We start from the raw sequence: 22,924 nt of genomic DNA, 5'->3' as shown, positions 1-22,924 counted from the left end.
CTAGATCTCTGATGCTGAATGTTCTTTCAGTCACAGCTAAACAGCTTGGATTTTTATAAACATATACACAGAGAGAGAGAGTCAGTTTTTTAGTTTTCTGTCAGTGCTTTTCAAATAGGCTTTAACTGCTGATCTGGTGATACTGGTGACCAACACGTTGTCATCAGTTTAAGTGGGAATCAGTTTTGCACCAGTTATAAGAGCTGAAGTGCTTTGGACTGTACTGGACTGCTAATAATACACAACTGTTAATAATGTAATCTAGAAACTGTAAAACTGCCACTTTCAGAAACTGTAAGTTCTGTTTGTCTGTGGTCAAGAGTTGCTTGCAGAGCTGGGAGAACGCTGCTGCTCTGCACTGTCAAACAAATGTCAAACTGTTCTGTTTGGGTTTGTCTTTCTGGGACTCAAGTCCCACAAGGGGCATCCTGGCTTTGTGACAAGGTCACGCTACTTTGGCATTGTCATTATTTATGAGAGGTAAAGAGGTTGCTTGTCAGGAATTGTTGACATATGTCATTTAAGCATCTGAGCAATGTTTTCATGCTTTTGCACTGGTGACAGCTGTGGCCAGAACTGCTGCATTTAAGGCCTTGTCTGTCTGCTCTCATGAAAGTGATATTTTTGGTGCGTCTTTAGGGAATTTAAGTGAGTTTTTCTAATATGGTAGAAGTATTTACGTGTAAAAAAGCCACCCTGACCTGAGAAAAAGTACATAGTTGACAATAACTGTTAGCTAATCACGACAGGATTTTACACAAATGTCAGATGGCATGAAAGATGAAGTGATGTTCAGATTTCAAAGGTGAAAGGTCAAATTCACTCTGTAGCGTTTGGAGAAAAGACACTCTTCTGGCCCTTCCTCACGAACATCACTCAGAAACACATAGTGTGATCATATTTCACTTTGTCAGATACTGGACTGATGTTAGTAATCTTAGGGGTTCCCCGCAAAACCTGTACTGTAGATAAAAGCATTTATGTTTTAGAAGCTGCAGAAATCCAGCTTTTGTTGGTTCAACATTGTGTTTTGTTCAGAATTAGCCTTATGTGTAAAACTTACGGGGATGTTAACTCCAGCCTGACTGGCTGGCTGAGGCTTGCAACCAGTCCTAGACTTTCTGGTGAAGAATGCTTTGAGTTTGATTAGACAGCTACTTTCAGCTCCTTTCAGACAGAATGAGGACTTAGCTGTCAGTCAACAAAAGTAAGTTCAACAAAACTCCAAACTGTGATTTTTTCAGTTTATTATATTTGCTAAAGTACATTCGCCTGGACCTCTGCTGGCCTTCTGTACAGTCCTAAAGAGAACGCTTTTCAATAGATTCATGCTACGGCATCCACAATGTGTTATTCTGCATGAGTAATAGCAAGTAATGTGAAATGAGTCAAAGTCATTTACTGAAACAGCTTACTTTGCTGCCTTACAATAAATGCCAATGGATTTTGTATGTAAAGTGACCATGGGTTTCTTGACAGGTGCTAATTCTGATTTAATATTCAGATTTTTATTATAAACCCTTTGGAAGATTTTTTAATTTTTCAGTCAGGTACTTTAATTCATAGTGTGCCAAAAACATTTTGGAGCTTCAGAAATCCCTTACAGGGGAGAATATATTCAAAACACCTCATAATCCCAACAAAAATACGCTATTCACTCCTCTGTCGTCACACACATAAGGACTTGAATGGGATCCCATTCTTAATCTATAGGGTTTAGTATAATGTTGGCCCACCCTTTGCATCTATAACAGCTTCTGCTCTTCTGGGAAGACTTTATGCAAGTTTTAGGAGTATTTATGAGATTTGTTTGACCATTTTCCCAGAAGCTCATTTGTCAGGCACTGATGTTGGAAGAGATGCCCTGGCTCGCAGTTGTCACTCTAATTCATCCCAAAGGTGTTGTGTCAGGCTGAGGTCAGGACTCTGTGCAGGCCAGTCAAGTTCTTCTACACCAAACTCACTCATCTATGTTTGTATTGATCTTGCTTTGTGCACTAGTGAGCAATCATGTTGGAACAGGAAGGGACCATCCCCAAACTGTTCCCACAAAGTTGGGAGCATGATGCTTGGAGCATGATGATGTTGCAGCTGCTCGGCCATGGAAACCTATTCCATGAAGCTCACTGATCTTGAGCTAATCTGAAGGTATCGTGAAGTTTGAAGGGCTATAGTGACTGACTCTGCAGAAAGTTTTCGACTTCTGAGCACTATGAGCCTCAGCATCTGCTGACCCCACTCTGTGATTTATGTGGCCTAGATGAGTTGCTGTTGTTCCTAGTTACTCCCACTATGTTATAATACCATTAACAGTTGACTGTGGAATATTTAGTAGTGAGGAAATTTCATGCCTGGTGCACAGGTGGTATCCTATCTTGGAAGCACCCTGGAATTCACTCAGCTCCTGAGAGCGACCCGTTCGTTCACAAATGTTTCTAGAAGCTCTCTGCATGACTAGGTGCTGGATTTTATACACCTGTGACCATGGAAGTGGTTGTGATTTTGGATGGGTGGGTGAATACTTTTGGCAGTTTGGTGTAAAATCGGTTGGATTTAGTTGTTGACTAACACATAGAATAGAGCATTCCACACAATATATTTAATTTATTACCATAAATGGTCCCCGACAGTGACACATTACACCTTTAACATTTCTAGCAAACTTTTTGCTGACCCATTGACTCAGGGTTTCAGAGACCTGGTAGTCCTCAGACTCAGATCTAAGAGCCACACCTTTCTATTAAAACATGAGATGGAATTCATCTAATGGTAGTAGAGGGATGGTCAGTTGAACTTTATTTTTTAGCTGAATCAGATAGATGAATCAGGCTTATATGGGATTACTTGAAAGAACAGGGACTGCATTCAAAAATTATTCGTGCTACGTCCTGATAAGGTCAGGGTCAGCGGAAAACTGATATTCTGAGAGGAACTTGTCTGCTGTCAAGGTATACACAGGACAGAAGAAAGTACGATTATATACTAACAACAAGGCTCTGCCTTTACAATGCCTCCTATTCAAGCAATAAATAGGTGGTACGCTATAGAGACTGACAGCTACCTTGTTTGTAGTCGGAGTGTGTAGAGTAGCTTCGGAGAGATTACTGAAGCTCACTGTGTGTGTAATGAAGCGCAAAGTCAATAAGACATGCAGGCTCAAGGCCAAGGGCTGAGCCTTTGCGCCAAAGGTGCAACATGTGTGCCAGTCAGCAAACTTGTATATGCTCGTTTTTGATTGACAGGCCGCTGGTCGCCGGACCGTCTGTGTTTCCGATTCTGAAGGGACAGGCAGTTAGTTATGGAAGCCTCATTAAAGGTATGTCAGGCTGACAACGTCAGCGTGATCATGGGAAATGTGACACGCGTGTCCCTTTAACTGGTCGGGATGGCTACTGCTGGCAGCTGGCCTGTCAACCTCCACTGGGAGCTTGGCACACTGACAGGAGGAGTGGAGCTTTGCTACCGCGGAGGAATAAATTGCATTTACTCGAGGTGAAAGCCCAAAATACGAGCGATACACACAGATGGACGCATTTGTCTCGGTCACGGGGGTGGAGGGAGTTCTGATGAGAGGGGAGAGATAGTAAACTCGTGCTTGCTGTTAGCCAGTCAGTTCTTTAGACGTACTGGGCAGAAAGATGAAAAAGCGGAGCGATGGTAGCGGACATACCTGCACATAGCAGTTTAGCTGAATCTCCCTGTGTGAGAGTGGGGGTCAGCAGCTGTTAAAGGGGTGGAAAAACAGAGCCAGTAATTGTTCACACGTGGGCACTATTATCACCCGCAGCTCTCCAAGAGTCCATTTGTCACATCTCAACCCGAGGATGTGCTCACACAGTTGTTTGGGAAAACGATGAGGCAAAATCTTAGATGGCTGTGATAGAGACTACACTGGTGCTGCCTCTGGCTCGGACACTGGGATGTCTTTGTACGTGGGATACTTTGTTTGGGTGGAAGCTGCATAGATTTGCACTCTATAGTAGTTTTCTGCCGCTCTTCCGTTTCCTTTTTTTTCAGATGTCAGAACATTTGTTCCTCCCATCTGATCCCACTTCCTTTTTTTGTTGCTGTTTTTTTCTTTTTTGTTGTTGCCATTTTTATGGCATCGTGCAATATTGCCACGATGGCGTGTTTGGTAAAAGAGCGCCTATTGATAGACCTTCTTGTGTTTTGTTTGATGTTCTAAACAGTGCGACATAATCTGCAAGACACTCGCACAGATCCCAAACCCCTCAGCCTTTCATGGAGCTTTCTAGTCCAAAGCATTTCAATTGCTTTTTATAATTGAGTTTGTCTGCCACTTCTGTGAATGCTTTGGATCTCTCTTTTGCTATCAAACAAGGCAATTACCACCGAATCGCATATTTTTCTGAAAAAGAAAAGGGAAAAAATGTTTATTTGCATGAATATTAGCATGCAACTAATTCAAAATCTCCTTTCTGTTCTCTGCGTGCGAGAATTCCTCGCCTCGCCATACATGTGTAGTTGGGAACTATACCAGCTCAAAATAAATGAGAACGCTATCAATAATTAATTAATGCGGGTTAATATGTTAACAAACTTATAGTGGTTGGTAATTAGATGAGCCACAGTGTCTGATTCAGACTTAATTACTAAGCCACTGTCTGTTCTGTGGGGCTTCAATGAATAATTAATTACAAGAAGCATGAATTATTTCTGCTTACCAAAGATCCACAAGAAATACACGCCTCTGCTATTTGGTATTGATCGATAGAACGTGTTTGATTGGGGAAATAGGAGCAACTATAGCACAGCAGTTAGGAGATGAGCATGTCATAGATTATAGAGCCGTTTGCTGCAGAAAGTGCAGGATCGGGGACTGATTGCAGCACTAGCAAAATGTGTACAGCACGACTTTTTCTTCTTTGCACAGGTGTGCAATCAAACATTGTGTGAAATGAACACATTTGGCCTCACACCTATACCACAGAGTGCACAGAGGCGTTTCACAATTCTGAAATTGAATGAGGCGGTTTATTTTCCCTCCTTTAGTGCACATGGGCGACCCTAGTGTCTTGATGAAAGTTGTGCGTGCGTGTGTGTATCTGCAGACGCTCTGATTTACCCGCTCTATATTTGCATATGCACAATGTGATTAACTGCCAAGCCTTATCTTTTCCGCCTAGCTTCTTCATTGCATGCATTGCGCGCACACAAACACTCACACACCCACAAGCTGCTGCGAACATGTGCACACATTCACACTTTTACGTACCGGCAGCGTTGTGTGTTTTCAAGGAGAAATGGTGAAGGTGAGGTGCAAACCACACAGCAAGCTAAAGACTCTGAGACAGTGTGTTATTCAGCTTCACTCACAATTGGACTGCAGCAGTTAGTGAACCCTGCAGGCTTTCCCCAGCTAATGTGGTTGACTTTATTTATGGCCAGTGTGCCTCGCTTGGGCCAGTCGTGCAGGTGAAACTGTCTATCGCTCTGCATTCAGTTGTCAGTCACATACAGTTACTTTGTACAGAAATGCCACGGGCCATAATCAGCTCCAGCTCGCATCATTTACTGTAGATGTTGTAATAATATGTCAGTCCATGTCATTAACACTCACTGGGCCTGGGGGATACGGGAGGGCAGATTGAATGGCTTACACCTCGGGCTGCTGGCACCCTGTGTGGGTGTGTGTGTGTGTGTGTGTGTGTGTGTGTGTGTGTGTGTTCCTCTCCCCCGTGTGTTGTGCTGTGATTGTGTGGGTGCGTCAGAGTTTTCATATATAAACGAAACTGTGCAAATTATGCTTTCTTCTCCTGTTTACCACATCCCTTTACATTGTGTTTCTTCTGTACACGTACGTGCTGGTTAACTGACTGACAGACACTGATGTGTGCGATTTTATGTTTCTTTTCTCTTTCGTCTATAGCAGCACCTCTTTTGGCAGCTTTGCTGTCAATGTTTGAAAGGTGAAAGTACTGTTAAGGAAAACTTGAATAGTACCATAAGGCTGACTTCCTGTGCTCTCGAGTGCTCAGGTCTTAGCAGTCACTGTGCACCACATACTTACACAAACACACACACACACACCACATCCTGATGTTACTGTAAGCCTGTAGTGTTGTCTCCTAGTGCTACTAAATAAGATATATAATCCACAACTTGTGTTCTAATGACTGTATTACACATTATCTTCTTTCTCACCTTACACCTTTCCTCACCTCTCCCTCCCTCTTTGCTCAGAGAACTCCTGGTGGCATCCTCTCTTCAAATAGCTGTAATCAACACTGATGTTCTCTAAGACCCCTCTCTTCAAGGCATTAATCAGATTGGATTGTACTGCAGTGCCACAGGGGGCCGTTAGAACTGATATTCTTTTGACAAGGACACAGAACAAAGAGATTCTTTGATTGAGAGTGATTGGACTGTAATGGTTAATTGGAGCAATTCCTCATCACGACCTCTGTCTTATTACCACCCTTCTTCTCTTTCCCACCTCTTTTGGCACTGTCTGTCTTTTTCCCCCCTCTTTGGCTGCATTTTTGCCTTAAATCTGAGCTGCATGTGAATAGCGTCACTGTATCATCCTCCCCTTCCCTCCGCTCCCTCTTCCCTCTGTTTTTTCCAAGGTCACTGCAACTCAGTCTAATTCACTTTTCTTTGATGATAAAATCCTGTCCCAACTTTAGCCAAATGTCCGTTTCCCCGTGGAGTTGAGATTTATCTCAATTACTTCTCCACCGGTGTGTCTGCCAGCTTCTAAACATGAGTATCAGAGTGCCAGGTTCACCCAGGGAGAAACAGTAAATCTTTTGATGTCTTCTGAGTATCCATTGGCTATACGGCGGGGCTGTAAATTCCCTTAAAGCAGCACACAGCTTTATAAAAGACAGCAGGAAATCCAGTCCCTGACAAGGAGAATGTGGACTAATCTACCACCTTTTCAATAAATACCTCAAAATGCTTTTAAATAACACATAAACTGGTGTAAATCCTGTCACCAATGTCGAGCAATAACAGCAACGTTTCTTTATTTTCGTACTTGTGTGTGAATGAATAAGACTTTGTTTACTGTTAATGGTAGTTTGGCATCTATTTAGAACCTGTTTGTATAAATATGTGATATGCCGATCCCGAGTATGCGTAATAAGGATGTCATAATACAGGGAAAAAAACTAGTGGAAAGTGGGAATTTAGGCTGGAAGTCTGTGAGACCAAGGCAGGCAAAGAAAGAACAATATCCAGGGACAGAAGGAGAGAACAGAAATCAGTATTGAGAGAGAGTCCTGGCTGACTCGTCATGTCCTTGTGCAGGATTTATGAGCTCTAAGATCAGGGACAGGTTTAGCGAGAAAGTGCTAGGAGGAGGAATGGATGGGAAAGTGAAAGGAAAGTAGGAGGAATACGAGGATGGTGTTACAGCAGGGAGAAAGTGCCAAATTTCAGGCCTAAGTGGGCTCAGACTGCACTGTGGGTTGAGACGTCCCTCTTGCATAATAGCAGGTGACAGGAGGAAGAATGGCAAGGCCAAGAGGAAGAGATGGAAGAATAAAAAATGGGCTGAATAGAGAGAAGATGAAAGAAAAACAGAGCCTAAACATTATCCAAGTGCCAGAGGTCAGTGATTTGATTAACACCTGCGAGATACAGGGCAAGACACAGAGAGCACGACAGCAAACAGAAAGCAAAGGACAAGAAAAAAGCAAAGAGAGGAGGGGGGAAAGAGAGAGTGGAGGAAGATCAGGTTAGGGAGGATGGAGAGCTGGGGAAATGCAAGACGAGGAGTGGAAAGGTGTTGCCGAGGAGGGCTGAGGCTGTGTGGGTGCTGTAATCTGTCTGTGTCAGAGAAATGATGAAGGGGCCAGGAGGGAGAGCTCTGCAGTTCACCTTCTGGCCCCTGGAGGAAACACACTGACCCTGGCCCTCCCCCTTTGCCCACCTCCCTTTTCCAGCACCACTCCACCTGCGCGATTTATGACTCACCGGGTCGGTCCAGGGTTGCTCGGTCTGAGGACATTTGTGAATCTAGTTGCGGCGGCAGTGCATCACTTTTTTTAGTGCGCGTCTACGTGCGTGTGCGCGCGTTGAACACAAAGCATGTGTAAAGAAAGCTATTGTATGTCAAGGAGGATGAGACATTAGAGCTACCCGGGGAAAGGGCAGTAATGATTTTTATCCTGGGCTCTCAGAGCGAACAGAGGCACATCTCGAAATAATCCAGCGTGACAGAGTTTGGAAGGAGAAAGACTGACAGAACTAGAAAAGATGACTGAATGATGGGGGAGTAGTTGTACTGCATACTGATGATTTCACTCCACTACCCAATTTAATCACGATAAGCTGAATGTCTCAGTGAGCCCATTAAATCTTAAAAACAAAACAACGACAAAAAAACAACTTGAAACAATTATCTTCTGTTCCAGGAAATTTCCACTGTGTTCTGACATTTTAAAGCTGAACTAATCAATATTCTTTAGATATGAAAGAAATGATTCAGTGACTCTGTGTTCCTGTCAAAGGGGTCACTTTTAGTAAGGAAGCCACACATAACTATTACTGCTCCACTCTTCCCCTCAGCTCCACAGTGTGTTTTAGCATATTTTGTTTATCTTATGACTTTGCAACTTTTTAATGTTTTGGTTCACAAAACTACACTCATCATTTCTGGTTCGAACAGGCAATGGATAGAGCTCTGAGAAGTCGTTATGTACAACATGCTGCTTTACCTTCATATTCAGGGGTTACCATCTTAGCAAGAAGGTCCAATTATCAGTCATCAGATGAAGAATATGTGATGCCAGTGCTAGCTAATTAGCTTACAGCAGCATTTTTTGTGGCCTTGATGTCACACTACAGTCATAGCAGGTAAAACAGTGGTTGGAGACCTCAGCACAAACAGAATTGTTGTGAACTTTGTTTTTCCCTTTAAGGACACGGACGAGGCTTGTGACCATTCACAGTCAGTGGCTGTCTTCAAACCAACTCTGATGCATCAAGACGCTGATAAAACAACAATCAGGCAGAATCAGTCTGCCATCAGTCTCCTATTAGTTTGCAAATGAATGGGGACATGTTGGTCATGACTGTTTGTGATAATATGCTGATTAACTGTGAAAACACTATTGCAAAAATGTCATCTGCATACACAGAAATTCACATGAACTACTTACTTTCAGAGTCCAGCCAGAACATCAAACAGAAAATCAGAAACGTATCCATAAATAGTGACATAGTTGCAGCAGAGATTTAACTACAAAATGGCATAGCTAGCTTTCATATGGGAATATAATCAGAATACAACCAGTTGGCGATTACCTGAGTCAGTTCCCCTATTCGAAGGAGATGCGTCACAGACATTTAGAAATTGACATCCTGAGTCAGGCTGCAACCAGGTCATGCGTTCAAAAGTGTCGCCCAGAGGTTGAGGGTGTTGCACACTCGCAGTCGGTTGCCGAACACAAAAACAGTCCTGTTTTTAGTGTGTCTGGGTCATTTCATGTGTTGTGCCGTTATTTGGCATTTATTAATGTTAAAATGTCATCTTCACTATTTCATAATAAATATGTTGTCAGAGGATAAAGTTTTGCTGCACTCAGTTCCATTAAGTGCAGAATTTGCCGTGTTAGATTGGTCACAACAGTGTCGAAATTACAGCACGCTGCTAGTAATTACTCGTTCTTTTACCTAGTAAAATTACTCAGTAGTTACATAGTGTACTTCATGGAAATATACTAGTGGTAATATTCAAAGTGAGACAGCAATGAAGGACAAAGTTAGCAACTAGGAGGTTTAAACATAACATTTATCTGCTAAAAAGTCAGATATTTCCCTTATGGAGAAAAAAGAGAGCTGAGTCAACTATGAACTTGGATTCAACCAATGACTCCATTTTTTCTATACCCTTATGTGGTTAAAGAGATGAAATGTTAAAGACAAAATTAAGGAACAGAATCTGCTTATAAGAGTCTATGTTGTCATGCTATTTAATGCTTTCTACTGTTTTATAGTCTACTATATTTAAACCATTTAGTTCTGTCATTGATTGGAAATGCAATAAGTAGGTTTTGTCTCCATGAAGTCCTTGGAGGCCAGTGTGAGATGAAATTATATACACAGCGCATAAACATGTTGTGACTTAATGATGCAGAATAAAAAATAAAAATCATTCATAAATGGCACACATGCGCTGGAGATGGCAGGTAGAAATGCTAAAAAAAATGGCTTATTGTCACAGATGCTAAGTGAAAGCAATCGAGTGAGATTGGTGTAGTAAGAGGTGAGGGCTGAGTAGTGGAGTATTATTGAATCAAAGGCCTATTCTCATTATGAAGATGAGGCGGGAATGAAGGTTGCTCCTCATCCATAACAGATGATTCATAGGTTGCCCTGACCTTTAATACCTGGACTTACCTCTTTTCCTTTCTCTGCTGCAGACTCCACTGCAAGGAGAGTTCAAGTATATGCTGTTAATAGCAAACGGCGCTGGCAAAGCCTGTGTCCCAAAGCACTCTGCAAATACAAGTGCGCATGTATGCACATGCGGGCATGCGCACATGTGTTTGAAGTGTGGATGCTCATTTATAAAGCACATTTGCAGAAGCATCAAATGTCAAAAGTTCACTGTGGCACCCTGCTCACATCTAATGTGACAAATAACTTCTTCCTCCAGTTGCATTGTTCTAATCCCTTTAGTGGGCTCTGGAATGGAAATATAATTACATTTCTGTGGTGCAGTGCCTTTGATAAGACAGCCACTTGCTGAGCTGAATGTCTAACTGAGTTGGATGCCTTTCCCAAGCCCTCTCCTCTCTCCACTCTACTTCTCTCCCCTTACTCATCTCCCCTCTTCCTTTCTGTCCTTTAGGTTTTCTCGTTTTCCCTTTTCATTCTCTCACCCCCCACTCGCTTCTCTCTGTCATCTCCAAAAGCTCATTCTGTCTCTCTCTCACCCGCCTAGGTATTGCTGTGGATAAAAGAGGAGTTGTCTACTTCGTTGATGGCACCACCATTCAGAAGATTAATGAGAGGGGTTTGCTCTCCACTGTGATTGGTTCAAACGGACTGATGTCGACGCAGCCGCTAAGCTGCGATTCACGCATGGACATCGGCCAGGTGAGTTAATAATGCGGCAGAGTTTCGATGACCAGCGGAAAGCAGATTTGCTGTGAATGCTGTTGTTTTAATGATCTGTAGAAAAATAAGCCTGCTTATTAAACAGCAGTGTACACTGCAAAGCTTCTTCTACTGAGAACCTTTATCATTTCTTCAAGGTATGTGTGCTTGTGTGTGTGAAAGAGAGACCAAAGACTGCATAGGTTTGATCTGGCAGCCTTCAGATCACACTGCTAACTTATATCAGGCCTATTAGAGCAAAGGATGAATTATAGATGAGCTACTGGCTCTATAGAGGGATCTCTGCCCACACATAGGGATGTGAGCGCCTGTGTATGTGTGTGTGAATATCAATGTTCAAGCCAGGTGAATTCCCAGAGGGGATATTATGTGTCGTTAAAGGGGCCCGTGCTGCCTCCTGGCTCTTCTCGTTGTTTGTTAGTCATTGTTCAGATCATGTCAAATTCATTCTTCGTTGAATTAAAAAACAAAACAAAAAAAACAATGTGTGACCTCAATGTGTCATCTTTGCTCATCATCTCTTGGCTGTTGTAGCAGTTTGTCTACATTCAACTTAGCTTTCTCCTGAAAGTACAAGCTACCAAGCTAGGCTATAATTTCTGAACTTCTCAGTTTGATAGTTTAGCTCACTAAATCTGCAAGGATACAGATTATTAATACTGGAAATGATTGCTCTTCCTTGTCCTTTATGTTAATGCTATTCCAGCACTGCAGAGTCATCTGCCACTCACCTACACAACTGTGCCTCGCTAATGGGTTTTATTGTGTTGATTACAAAAAACGGGAAGGGGATGAGTACACAGAGCTACGTCACTGTGTGTTTTAAACCAAAAAGAACTGCTGAACTCCTTGATGGTGTCAAATAAGGCCTAACAATGTTATCTCTCCAGCTGGTTTCAGGTATAGTCAAATACTCCAAAGTGCAGTTTTGACATCCTCAAGGGTGTCTCCCGCTTTAGCCCTGTGACACCTGCTTTCAGGCTCTGCCTCACACTGTCACGCTGCTCACAGTAATGTCAGGCCAAATAAGAGAAAGCCTCAAAGCCTCTCTTTTCTGAAAAAAAAAGGCGTAAACAGGCTTTCTCTGCACACAGGACAACATCTGAATATGAGGCTTTTTTTGTATTTCAGCCACAAGCACAAAAGACAGTTTTCAGTGTAGTTCTGTGTAGTTCAGTAGTTTCAAAATAACATAATTCAATAAATAATTGAAAAGGAAGGGGAGGCGTTGAAAATCTTTATCTCAAATATTTTCAGAGAATCAGGAGAAATAGAAATGGGACAAAATCAAAAACTGAGTGGCCGTGATCTTTGGGTTTCCAGGCAGTACGCTAAAAAACACAAATGTGATTTGGGAGAAGAATTCACAGCTCAGGAACAGTTTTTGTTGCTGCCTCCATGATTCGACATCCACTGATGTGACCAATCAGAAACTGAACTTCTAAAGCAGCGAGGGTTCCTCCAATGATTATCATTGTACAGACCAGTGCACATAACATAGGGGCAGCAGGTTTTGAAGCAATGTATGCTGTCATAGTAATGACATTACAACAACAGTGCATTAAAGAAATCCAGGTGCTAGACTAGAGTGCCTGCAGTGTCAAATCCAACACCCAAGTGGAAATATGTGGAGTATTCTAAGGCCACAGACTGTTCAGCAAGTGAAATCCTATATTCAGCAAGAACAGGTAAACACTTTGCTTTCAAAACTGCAGCAACTGATCTCCAAACAGAGAGAGGTGATGCAACACAGTGGGAAGCATGTCTCTACTGCTGTATCTACTGATATGTTAAACAATGTTACACTTTACAACATCTCCCAATGTTCTTAGCAACTGGATACTCTAAAATAAATACAAAATGAGTGCATTTTTGTACCTTTTACCTTTTTTTGATGCAGTCCTGCAGTACTCGTCTCTCATCAGTACGTATGGTGAGCAGTGTATCATAGCAACACTCTAAATCAATCTCCTACCATTGGTGCTTATAAGCAGAGATACTGCACTGCTCAAATCTCTGGTAATAATATTGGCTTTCTGTTTAAGAGATGTGGAAATGCAAGCTGAAGCTCTCTTAATATATACAAATGAAAAACACAAAGAACTTTAAAAATAAATTTGGATTTCAGCTCTGTGTGCAGGTCAGCTTCTCGAAGCAGTCGCCTGCCCTCACAGCAAAGTTCAATATCGTGTGTAGCAGGGATTTGATGCATGGGACACCGTGAGTCCTGCTTGATGAATCTCTCTATCTTTAAAAATGGAATTTCAGAGTCAACCTTCTAGTCTTTCATTTGACAGGGCCTATAATTGGACATGTCAGTGGCAATTTAACATGATCCATTTATTTACCAATCCGTCCTCGGAGTCATCAATCACCTCATCCTTCAGACGCACCGCGTCGTCTCTGCAGCGGTCGCGGGCGCCTGCGTGCGAGTGAGATGGACAGTCATGTGGGTGGCTGTGCGCTGGTGTAGGTTTGCCTGCCTTTGACCCCCACAGTGTTAGCGGACAGGGTGTGCTATTTGAGCAGGCAGCGATCACGGTTATTGGATGACATTTGGAACAGTGCCGAAGCGAGCCAGTGTGAGTCTTGAATAAACACAGGGAAGGCTCCCTGCCCGCTACTGACCTTTGCATGAGCAGGGAGGGTCAGGAGGCCTAATACTATGTTATTAAGGAGATGTTATTTGTATCACCTGTAACTGACTCTTGTGGGCAGCTGCCACCAAGGACTTCTTTGCTCTTTTGTTCTCGCTTTTTTTTCTTCACAGAAATATACAATAAGTGTTTGTCATTCCTCAGGTGCGGCTGGAGTGGCCAACAGACCTGGCCATTAACCCACTGGACAACTCCCTGTACATCCTCGACAACAACATCGTCCTGCAGGTAGAGAAATACGCACGACACAAAGCAGAGGCTTGCAAGAGAGGGAAATATACGCCTGCTTCTCATTCATTCATCTGCTTTCTTATGAGACATTGGGAGTATATGTAGCAGTGGAAGAGAGGGTAATAAAATATTTTTCACAAATTGCAGTGCTGTCACTTTAGGTGAATTTAGAGTGAGTGAGGCTGCTAACATAAAAGAAAGCAAAAAAAGCACCTTGTTAAAAAAATAACATGCTATCACAGGTCTCTGCAGGAGTTGTTTTTAAGAAAATGTCACTCAGCTTTTTTCTCCAAAATTAATGAATTGCCTGTTTGAGCATGTTCAACAGTAATGAGTCAGGAGATGAGGCAGGAGATGTTTGATACACCGGATCAAAACCAAAGTAATTCAACAGAGTGGCTGACTCTGTTGAATTGATGTAAGTGTCTGTATTGTGCCTCTCTCTTTTATAACAGATAATACGTTGTGGTGTATTTCCTTAGGTGTCAGAAAGTCTGCAGGTGCGGATTGTAGCAGGACGTCCCATCCACTGCCAGGTTCCAGGTATTGACCATCACTTGGTGAGCCGGGCGGCTGTACGCGCCACCCTGGAGGCAGCTAAAGCCATCGCCCTGTCCCACCTGGGCACGCTGTACATTGCTGAAACTGATGAGAGGCGAATCAACCGCATCCAGCAGGTCACTAAAAATACTTTTGAGGGCACCTGTTAATGATGCATTTATCGCAGTTCTCATGTTGCAAATTTATACTGAAGTTGCAAAAGACCATACTTATCCAGAGTGTTAATATACTGCTCAAAAACATGAAAGAAATACTTTGTAATCAGAGTAGAGCATCAAGCTGATTAAACTTCTGGGACATTGATCTGGTCAGATAAGTAGCCGAGGGGGTTGCTAATCAGTTTCAGCTGCTTTAGTGTTGATAAAATTAACAACAGGTGCACTAGAGGAGCAACAATGAGACAACCTCCAAATCAGAAATACTTTTAGAGGTGGAGGCCACTGACATTTTTTCCCTTCTCATCTTTTCTGGCTTTTTTTCACTATGTTTGTATTTGGCTAGTGTCAGTGTCGCTGCTCATATTCCTCCAGGATGACACATCAATAGGTGTACTGTGGCTCCCAGCATAGCATCAAGACCATAGAGGAGATTTCAGGAGAGCTGGTCAGAGCTGTAGAAGGTCCTCAACATGTCAGCAAGACCCGAATCTGCTTCTTTGTGCAAAGAGGAACAGGATGAAAAATTACCTCCAGAAGGCCACTGGTGTGAATGTCTCTGACCAAAACATCAGAAACAGACAAAGTCCTTTAGTGAGCCCTGTGCTCACAGTCCAGCACCTTGGACCCTGACTGGCATTTGCCATTGAGTACCAGGATTGGCTGGTCCACCACTGGTGGTCTGTGCTTTTCACAGATGAGAACAGCTTCACCCTGCCAGACATGTAAGGGTCTCTACAGACCTCTACAGGCTAGGCATTGGCATCCTCACTGCCATTAGGTGTCAGAATGAAATCCTAGGACCTACTATCAGACCCTGCACTGGTGCAGTGAATCTTGCGATCCTCCTGGTGCACAACAATGGCCTCGTGTGGCAAGAGTATTCAGGCAGTTCCTGGAGGCTGAAGGAATTGATACCATTGAATGACCCCCTTGCTCACCTGACCTAAATCGAGTAGAGCACCTCTGGGATATTATGTTTTAGTCCATCTGACACGGCACCTCAGACTGTCGAGGAGCTCGGTGATGCCCTGGCCCAGATCTGAGACGAGATCCCCCAGGACACCATCCATCGTTTCATTAGGTGCCCTGATGTTGTCAGGCATGCATACAAGCACGTGGGGTCATACAAGCTACAAACTAGAACCATTTGAAATGTAAGCAAAATGGACTAGCCTGCAGCATCATTTTTTCACTTTGATTTTCACGTGTCTTTGAATTCAGCCCCTCTGTAGGTTGAGCATTTTCATTTCCATCAAAGGATGTAACATCTTTTCATTCCTAACACATTAACCAGTCCATATTAGTGTAGATCCAGGCTTTTTCCCCATTGATATCTCATGTTTTTGAGCAGTGTATATTCCTCCATATTACCCTGACATTGCAATGCATGGCTCTTGTCTCTTCGCATGAACGTTTTCCACGTCTCTGATGAAAATAACAACAGGAAAAAAGAAACAGCTCAGCTAGAGCTGACACTGGCAATCCATCTGGCCTTGTGACACTAATTTACCTTCACACTTGTTGCATCATGAGTCCCACTGTGAACAGGTTGTTTGCCTAACAGATGCTACGCAGCAAGGTAGTGCGTCGAGTCTGTGTCTAGGACGTAGATGCTCAAAATCAGAGGCATTCAAAAAATAATCATGAAATACGGTTTCAGTTTTAGAGAAAAAATAAGTATATATAGTATATTACTTTTTTTCTGTCCATTTGCTCCATTAGGTAGCAGCATGTTGCCACAGCACTGCAGCATTTTGGAACCAACAGCACAAAGGTAGTGCCTGCTGGACTCAATCAATAGCACCTTTGTGGTGTGCAGCAACACGCTGGGTCCATGTGGAGGCAGACAGGAACATATAATACCTCAAATGCCTTTTTATTGGGTACCGACCAGCCATGTTGCAAAGGGCAATGAAAAGACCTTTTTCTTTTTTCACTGCGTTTGTCACACCTATTTTATGTTTGGCATTTTTAGGCTCCTATTTATCAAGCGTCTCAGTTGGACTCAGACAGGAATGGATCCATCCATGTTTGTTAAGGTTTCCACGCTTATTCAGCAACAGGTGCCAGACTGACAGTGAATGACACCGCTTTGTGACAACGAGCCGTAAAGTAAAATTAATGATGATTTGTTTAGATGTGTGTGATGACAAGTTGGGATTATCTCAGCAGTTTGTGATGTGCAATCAATCAGTGCATTAAAAAACAAAGAACAGCCAGGCAAATACAATGTGATGCAGGAGAAACGAAATACAGAACACTTCAGGTAAATTTGCTGCACACAGATACACCTGACATGATGTTTTAAACTGATTTTAAAAATGATGCGTGAATTAAGTGCTCGTTTTCACTTTCAGTGGTTCGCACCAGCTTGTACTGTTTAGCCAGCAAGTCTTTTTTCAGTGTAATAAGCTCTATTAAATGTGAACGTGCCTTGGCCTTCATACTAAGTATTTAGGCGATGACTTGGCACCGCCTGCGGTCTGCGCTCATGGTCCAGGCACGTCTTCCCATCACATAGACTCAGAACATTTGGCCAGGACATCAAGGACCACACATGCATAACCAATATGTGCTTTTTAAATTTTTATCTTGCATAAGTTGCTGTGTTATTCGTTATATCACACTGGAGCATTACAATCAAACTCATTACATGCCACATTTGCTCCGTTGTGCCCGTTTTTATCTGCTTTAAATTAAGGGCAATTTGCAACAACTTTTTATTTTCTGTTTATTGGGCACATGTTTAAAGATGAAGCATTTGATGTACTGTGAAGAGGAAACAAGCTGTTTTTTCCCTGTGTGATTAGAACAGTTTGCATGGCGAAACGAATTACACCTTACATATCAGAACATAATAAGCACGACATAAAACATAATCTTGTTCTGAGAAGGCTGAGATGAAGAACAGCACATGATCTGTTTCACCATGTCACTGTTTGTTTACCGAAAGTCAAAATGCAGAAGCAGTGTGTGAAAAACCTAAACACACCCCGTGATTCAGTACCCTGTAAAACCGCCTGTGGCAGTAATAAATGGAGTTAACCGTTTTCTCGATGACCTTATCAGTCTCTCGCTTCGTTGTGGAGGAATTTTGGCTCTCGCGTCTTTACAGCGTCGCTTCAGTTCATTGAGGTTTGTGGTTCATTTGTGCACAGCTCTCTTAAGAGCCTGCCACAGCATTTCAGTCAGTTTGAGGTGTAGACTTTGACTGGGCCAAGGCAACGCTTTGGTTCTTTTCTTTGTCAGTGTTTCTGTTGTGCTTTTGATCATCGTTCTGATGCTTTACCTAATTACTGCCAGGCTTTAGGTGTCAGACAGATGGCTTCTAGAATATGTTGGCACTCTACTTGGGGCTCAACGATTGCAAGGTGCAAGACGAGCTCAAATCATCACCCCTCCACCACCATGCTTGACGGTTGATATGAGGTGTTTGTGCTTATATGTTGAGTTCGGTTTTTGCTAAATGTGTGCTGTGCATCATGGACAAACAGCTCCACTTTGTTCTTTATTATCCAAAGGACATTGTTTCAGAAGTCTTGCGGTTCGTTCAGATGCAGCTTTTCAAATATGAATCATGCTGCCATCTTATTTTTAGAGAGAAGAGGGTCTCCCCTGACATCCTTCCATACTTTTTCAGTCTATTTCTAATTGTGCTGTCATGAACTTTAACATTTAGCTTGCTGATTTAGGTCTGTGGACTCTAAGATGTAGGTTTTGGGTGTTTTTATGGTTTCTCTGAGCAATGCATAGACTGACCTTAGGGTGAATTTGCTGGGACTTCCACTCTTGTGAAGATTAGCACCTGTCTTGAATGTTTTCCCTTTGTGACTCTTTCTATCTGATTGATGGGAAGCAATGGGTTGTTCTTCCTCCAGACCAGCAAACTGCCAGAGCTTCTGCTTTCATAGAGGTGCTCACACTTGCTGATGATAAATGAACAAAGTGAATTTGATTAGCAGCACATGGCTGCTACTTACCCTCTAATTCTTATTGAAGCTGTGCGTAAATGTGTACTGTTTCCTCACTCACTGCTTCTATATTTGGCTTAAATTAACACTGACATAATATATTGTGTTGTTATTCATCTGTGGTTGTATCTACCTGCTTTTATTATGTCCTGATCCGTAAAACCTTAGATTCAAGTATTTTATAGGTCAAGGTGATGAAATTCTGCTTCTAAACCTAAAATTAGGAGTAAGGTTTTCTCTACTCTCAGATGATGGATGAATGGAGATTTTGGAAAGTAGTTTTGCGGGAATTGTGCTTATTTACTTGTTTTTTTCCCCAGACACTGGAAACATGGGGTTTTCTGGGTTTGGCAATGCAAACAAACGAGCTGCAGTAGGGAACGGCTTCATAATAAACACCTCAGATAAACTTTCCCCGTGGAATCATAAAGTTGATAAAAGCAAGTCTTCATCAAACATATCATCTTCGACAATTATCTTCCAACAATGCATGGTCCTCTCGGGCTAGTTAAGCAGCATCGGCCTCCCAAGATTAATCAAAATCAAGCTGTTGTTGCAACAGTTTTCACCTCCATTTGCAGCTCGCCTCCCCATTAGGACAATCAGCTTAATTTGTTTGGAGAGTGAGACTTAATGTTCCAAAGATCTGTCAATCAGTCAGCAAGGGAATAGTGTCATACATCGAAGATGCATAATGCCTTTGTTTGTCTAAACTTCACGGAGAGGCATCAAAGATATCATCTGTGATGTTTTTGGCTAAAGGAACAGCGGATACACGCAAAGCGATATTGTAACTCAGCGCAGGTTTTTATATGAAATGCCATCATTATCTTATTTGCCAGAGAGATGAGACATCACAAAGGCTGTTGTGGAACATTACCTTTCTGTTTAACAGTGGCCTCCTGCAGCACGTTGTGACATGTCGCTTTTTGAAAACTCCACAGGTGTCAACCAACGGCGAGATATCGATTATCTCCGGAGCCCCCACGGACTGCGATTGCAAGATAGACCCCAACTGCGACTGCTTCTCTGGTGGGTCACCAGGCACACATACGCACACTTGTTATGTGAGGAGTGCAGGATTAAGTAATGTGAACGTATTAGATTATGCTTAATAGGATTAGAGCGCTACAAAACATGCAAAAGCATTTGAGAATTAATTCTGGTGGCATCATACTCGGCCTGCTTTAGAAGTATTTTTAGAGGAAACAAAAACTGGAGCATTGTGAAGCTCGGAGGATTTGATTTAGTCTGTATATCTTGATATTGAGTGGGTAAATCTGGCTGCCCCGTGCGTCCCTGCTGGACAATAATTTGATTAGCACTTTCCCTCCCCGACTTATTAAAGTCAGCTGGAATCTTAGTGTCTAGGAAGAGCCGCTTCGACTCTCCTTGAAAAACAATAAAAAATATGACAATGACTTTTATAGAAATGATGACAATACCCAGGAAAGAAAAGACTGCCTATAACATCAGGCTGGAGAATTAAGAGAACGACTTGACTGTGAGCATTTGTGTGTTGGCTAAACAGAAAGTGGATGCTTGTGTGTGTGTGGGTCGATGTATTTATATTTGTATTCATAGAAAGGCTTCTTCTTTGTGGAGACCTCCAGCTAAATTCAGTAGCAACCAGCTCAGGAGAAACCTTTCAAATCCATTCAAATTACAGCTGTTGAAAGAAAATGCTCACTTCCACACGCCGAATGTTTTAACTGGTTGCTGTATCATGGTTGGGCACCTGAAATGCAATAAAAGGAAGAGGAAAAGGACCCAACAAATAAGCAGATGTTCTTTTGACAGTTAGGCCGTGCTTTCATTGTAAGTGTCAGCGGATGTGATTTTATCATTTAATTCTGCTCATAAAAATCAGTCTCTTTTCTATTCAAAATGGAGGGAAGTGTCTCTCCCATGCCACAAGCCAATGGGCTGTAACCATCCCTATTCCTTGAGTTGTACTTTGCATATTTTCAATCATGTCTCGCTGTTAACAGATGATTACTCTCTTCAGAGGCTTTCCGTTTCCATCCCTTCGCCGTAAACACTCACACAGTGTCTTTGAACGCGGACATGTATGCAAGCGCACACCCGCCGATACTAACGGATGCGAGCCCGTGCGCGATCGCCCACAAAAGCATACACACATAATGCGCATGCTGTCACGAGATAAACTGCCACCCTGCTGTCTGCACAGACCCATCAGAGGCCCCAGGCCTACTGCTGACAACATCTAAAGGGCTTCACCCAGCTGTTATCCTGCTGTGCAACCAAAGACATCTGGGTGCATTCAGTCGCCTACTACCACCGTCTGATAAGACAGAGGTCACTATCAAGGTGGTCATATCCACTCCACTGGGAAGTTACCATATCCCAATAGGTCCACGTCCTGAGCCAAACTGATAACCGCTTAAGCGGCACCATGGGATCCTCGTATTTTGCCAACCTGCGTGTGGACTGGTTGTGACTTCTCGCTTTCGCTGGAGAACGAATTGTATTTCTCAGTGTGGTTAGAACTGATGCTGCTTTGAATTATGCTATTTTGTTGATAAAGAGCTTTTCCTGCCCTTACCGAAATGACGAGTTCCCGTTTTTCCTATCAGGAGATGGAGGCTACGCCCGTGACGCTCGTCTCAAAGCCCCGTCCTCTCTGGCAGTGGCTCCCAATGGCACCCTGTATATTGCTGATCTGGGCAATATCCGGATCAGAGCTGTAAGCCCCAACCAGCCCCAGCCCAGCCCAGCCGGACTGGTGGAAATCAGCTCACCTCTGGACCAGGAGCTCTATCTCTTTAGCCAGGTTCTTATCACAATGCCTAATGTGTGTGTTTGCATGTAAAATATTTGGATACCAGCAAATTGTCTTTTTAATTCATAATTTATTAGCAAATTTAACAGACTGACTAACTCAAGTGTTTACTTGGATTTGCACATTGCTAAATTAAAACGGATTAAGCCACGCAAGCTCATTTGTACACACAAATTAGTCTGAGATAATTAGTTATTAATAATTGACACACAGTAACTGCTAGTTGGGCCTGTTAGGAAGGTAGCTAACTGAACCAGCTAACAAAGCTAGCATTAGCTTTCTAATATGACCCATTTAGAGAAAAATAAAGAATAAATGCTAAAAAACTGGCTAAACTTTAATAACTTGGGATGATTTTGGATTGCATTTCACAAAAATAATATTCCTCACTTCCAAGTCTCGTTCTAATAGCTTTGAATGATTGAATGATCAAATAATGTCAGCTAGGTTAGCCTAATCCAATCAGGGTGTTTACTGGCTCAGAGTGGGCTTTTGTGGGTGACTAAGCACGACAGTAAGCATGATCGATGCACACAAGATAGTGAGCCTATTGCCTTATGTTGCAGAAATCTGGCCTTTCCTGTTATTTCTGATCATTTAATAAACAAAACGGTTCATTCTGCCTGAGAAAATGAAACTCTTATTTCAAAAAATGATTTTAAAGTTTCATACAGACAACAGTTATTCATTACATATTCTAAGCTCTAAAATGAACATGTTTCTTCATCTTTAAATATATAATTTAAAGAAATAAACCCCATAATTTACAATAGTTATGGTTAATGTGTGTGTACCTTTCTGTTTATATATACAGAAAGGTACATCATTTTGCTTTATTGATGCAACAAAATTAGCAAATCACTAGTCTGAGAGTACAGAGTACCTAATAGTTTCTAAATTTACAGGTTTTGTCATTTGCAGAAGCTGAACCCTCAACAGTGTCTTTCTCTCCCTCTGATAGAATGGTTCCCACCTGTACACCAAACACCTGATCACAGGTCACTACCTGTACAACTTCTCTTACGGCACAGACGGCCAGTTGTCGGGGGTGATGAGCCGCGACGGCCGCAGCCTCCAGGTGAGGAGGGACGCTCACGGAGTGCCTCTCTGGCTGGCTCTACCTGGCGGACAGGTGTACTGGCTGTCCCTTAGCAACAGTGGAACGCTGAGGAAGGTGTCCGCCCAAGGCCACGACATCGCCCACATCACTTACCATGGCAACACAGGTCTCCTAGCAACCAAAAGTGATGAGAACAGTTGGACCACTGTGTATGAGTGAGTTTGCGGTTTATTTATAAAGCTTATCTGCTTATTGCGATCTTCTTTCTGTCTGTCCCCGCTCTTTCTCTCTTCTCCTTCCTTCCTGTTCTCGCTTTGTTGCTTGACTCTGAATGTTTGAGCTAACACTGCATTGCATGAATGTGTATTCATATGACAAGGTTTACGTTA

General features: G+C 42.6%; 1 protein-coding gene across 2 annotated transcripts in view; it reads left to right on the top strand.

Annotated features, from left to right (window-relative positions):
* The window catches only part of tenm1 (teneurin transmembrane protein 1), a 210,987-nt gene that overhangs the window by 163,590 nt on the left and 24,473 nt on the right, over nt 1-22,924 (top strand). The window contains exons 23-28 of one of the 2 annotated variants that reach the window (XM_085134297.1): nt 10,826-11,073; nt 13,896-13,979; nt 14,465-14,659; nt 19,617-19,704; nt 21,270-21,466; nt 22,437-22,750. In XM_085134297.1, coding sequence (XP_084990423.1) covers nt 10,826-11,073; nt 13,896-13,979; nt 14,465-14,659; nt 19,617-19,704; nt 21,270-21,466; nt 22,437-22,750 — 1,126 coding nt within the window. The remainder of the gene's footprint in view (nt 1-10,825; nt 11,074-13,895; nt 13,980-14,464; nt 14,660-19,616; nt 19,705-21,269; nt 21,467-22,436; nt 22,751-22,924) is intronic. The other variant, XM_085134305.1, reaches the window with a different exon arrangement.

This window comes from Neolamprologus multifasciatus, chromosome 2 (assembly GCF_963576455.1).
Source record: "Neolamprologus multifasciatus chromosome 2, fNeoMul1.2, whole genome shotgun sequence".
Classification (NCBI taxonomy): Eukaryota; Metazoa; Chordata; class Actinopteri; order Cichliformes; family Cichlidae; genus Neolamprologus; species Neolamprologus multifasciatus.
This window is presented reverse-complemented; position numbering and strand designations above follow the sequence as displayed.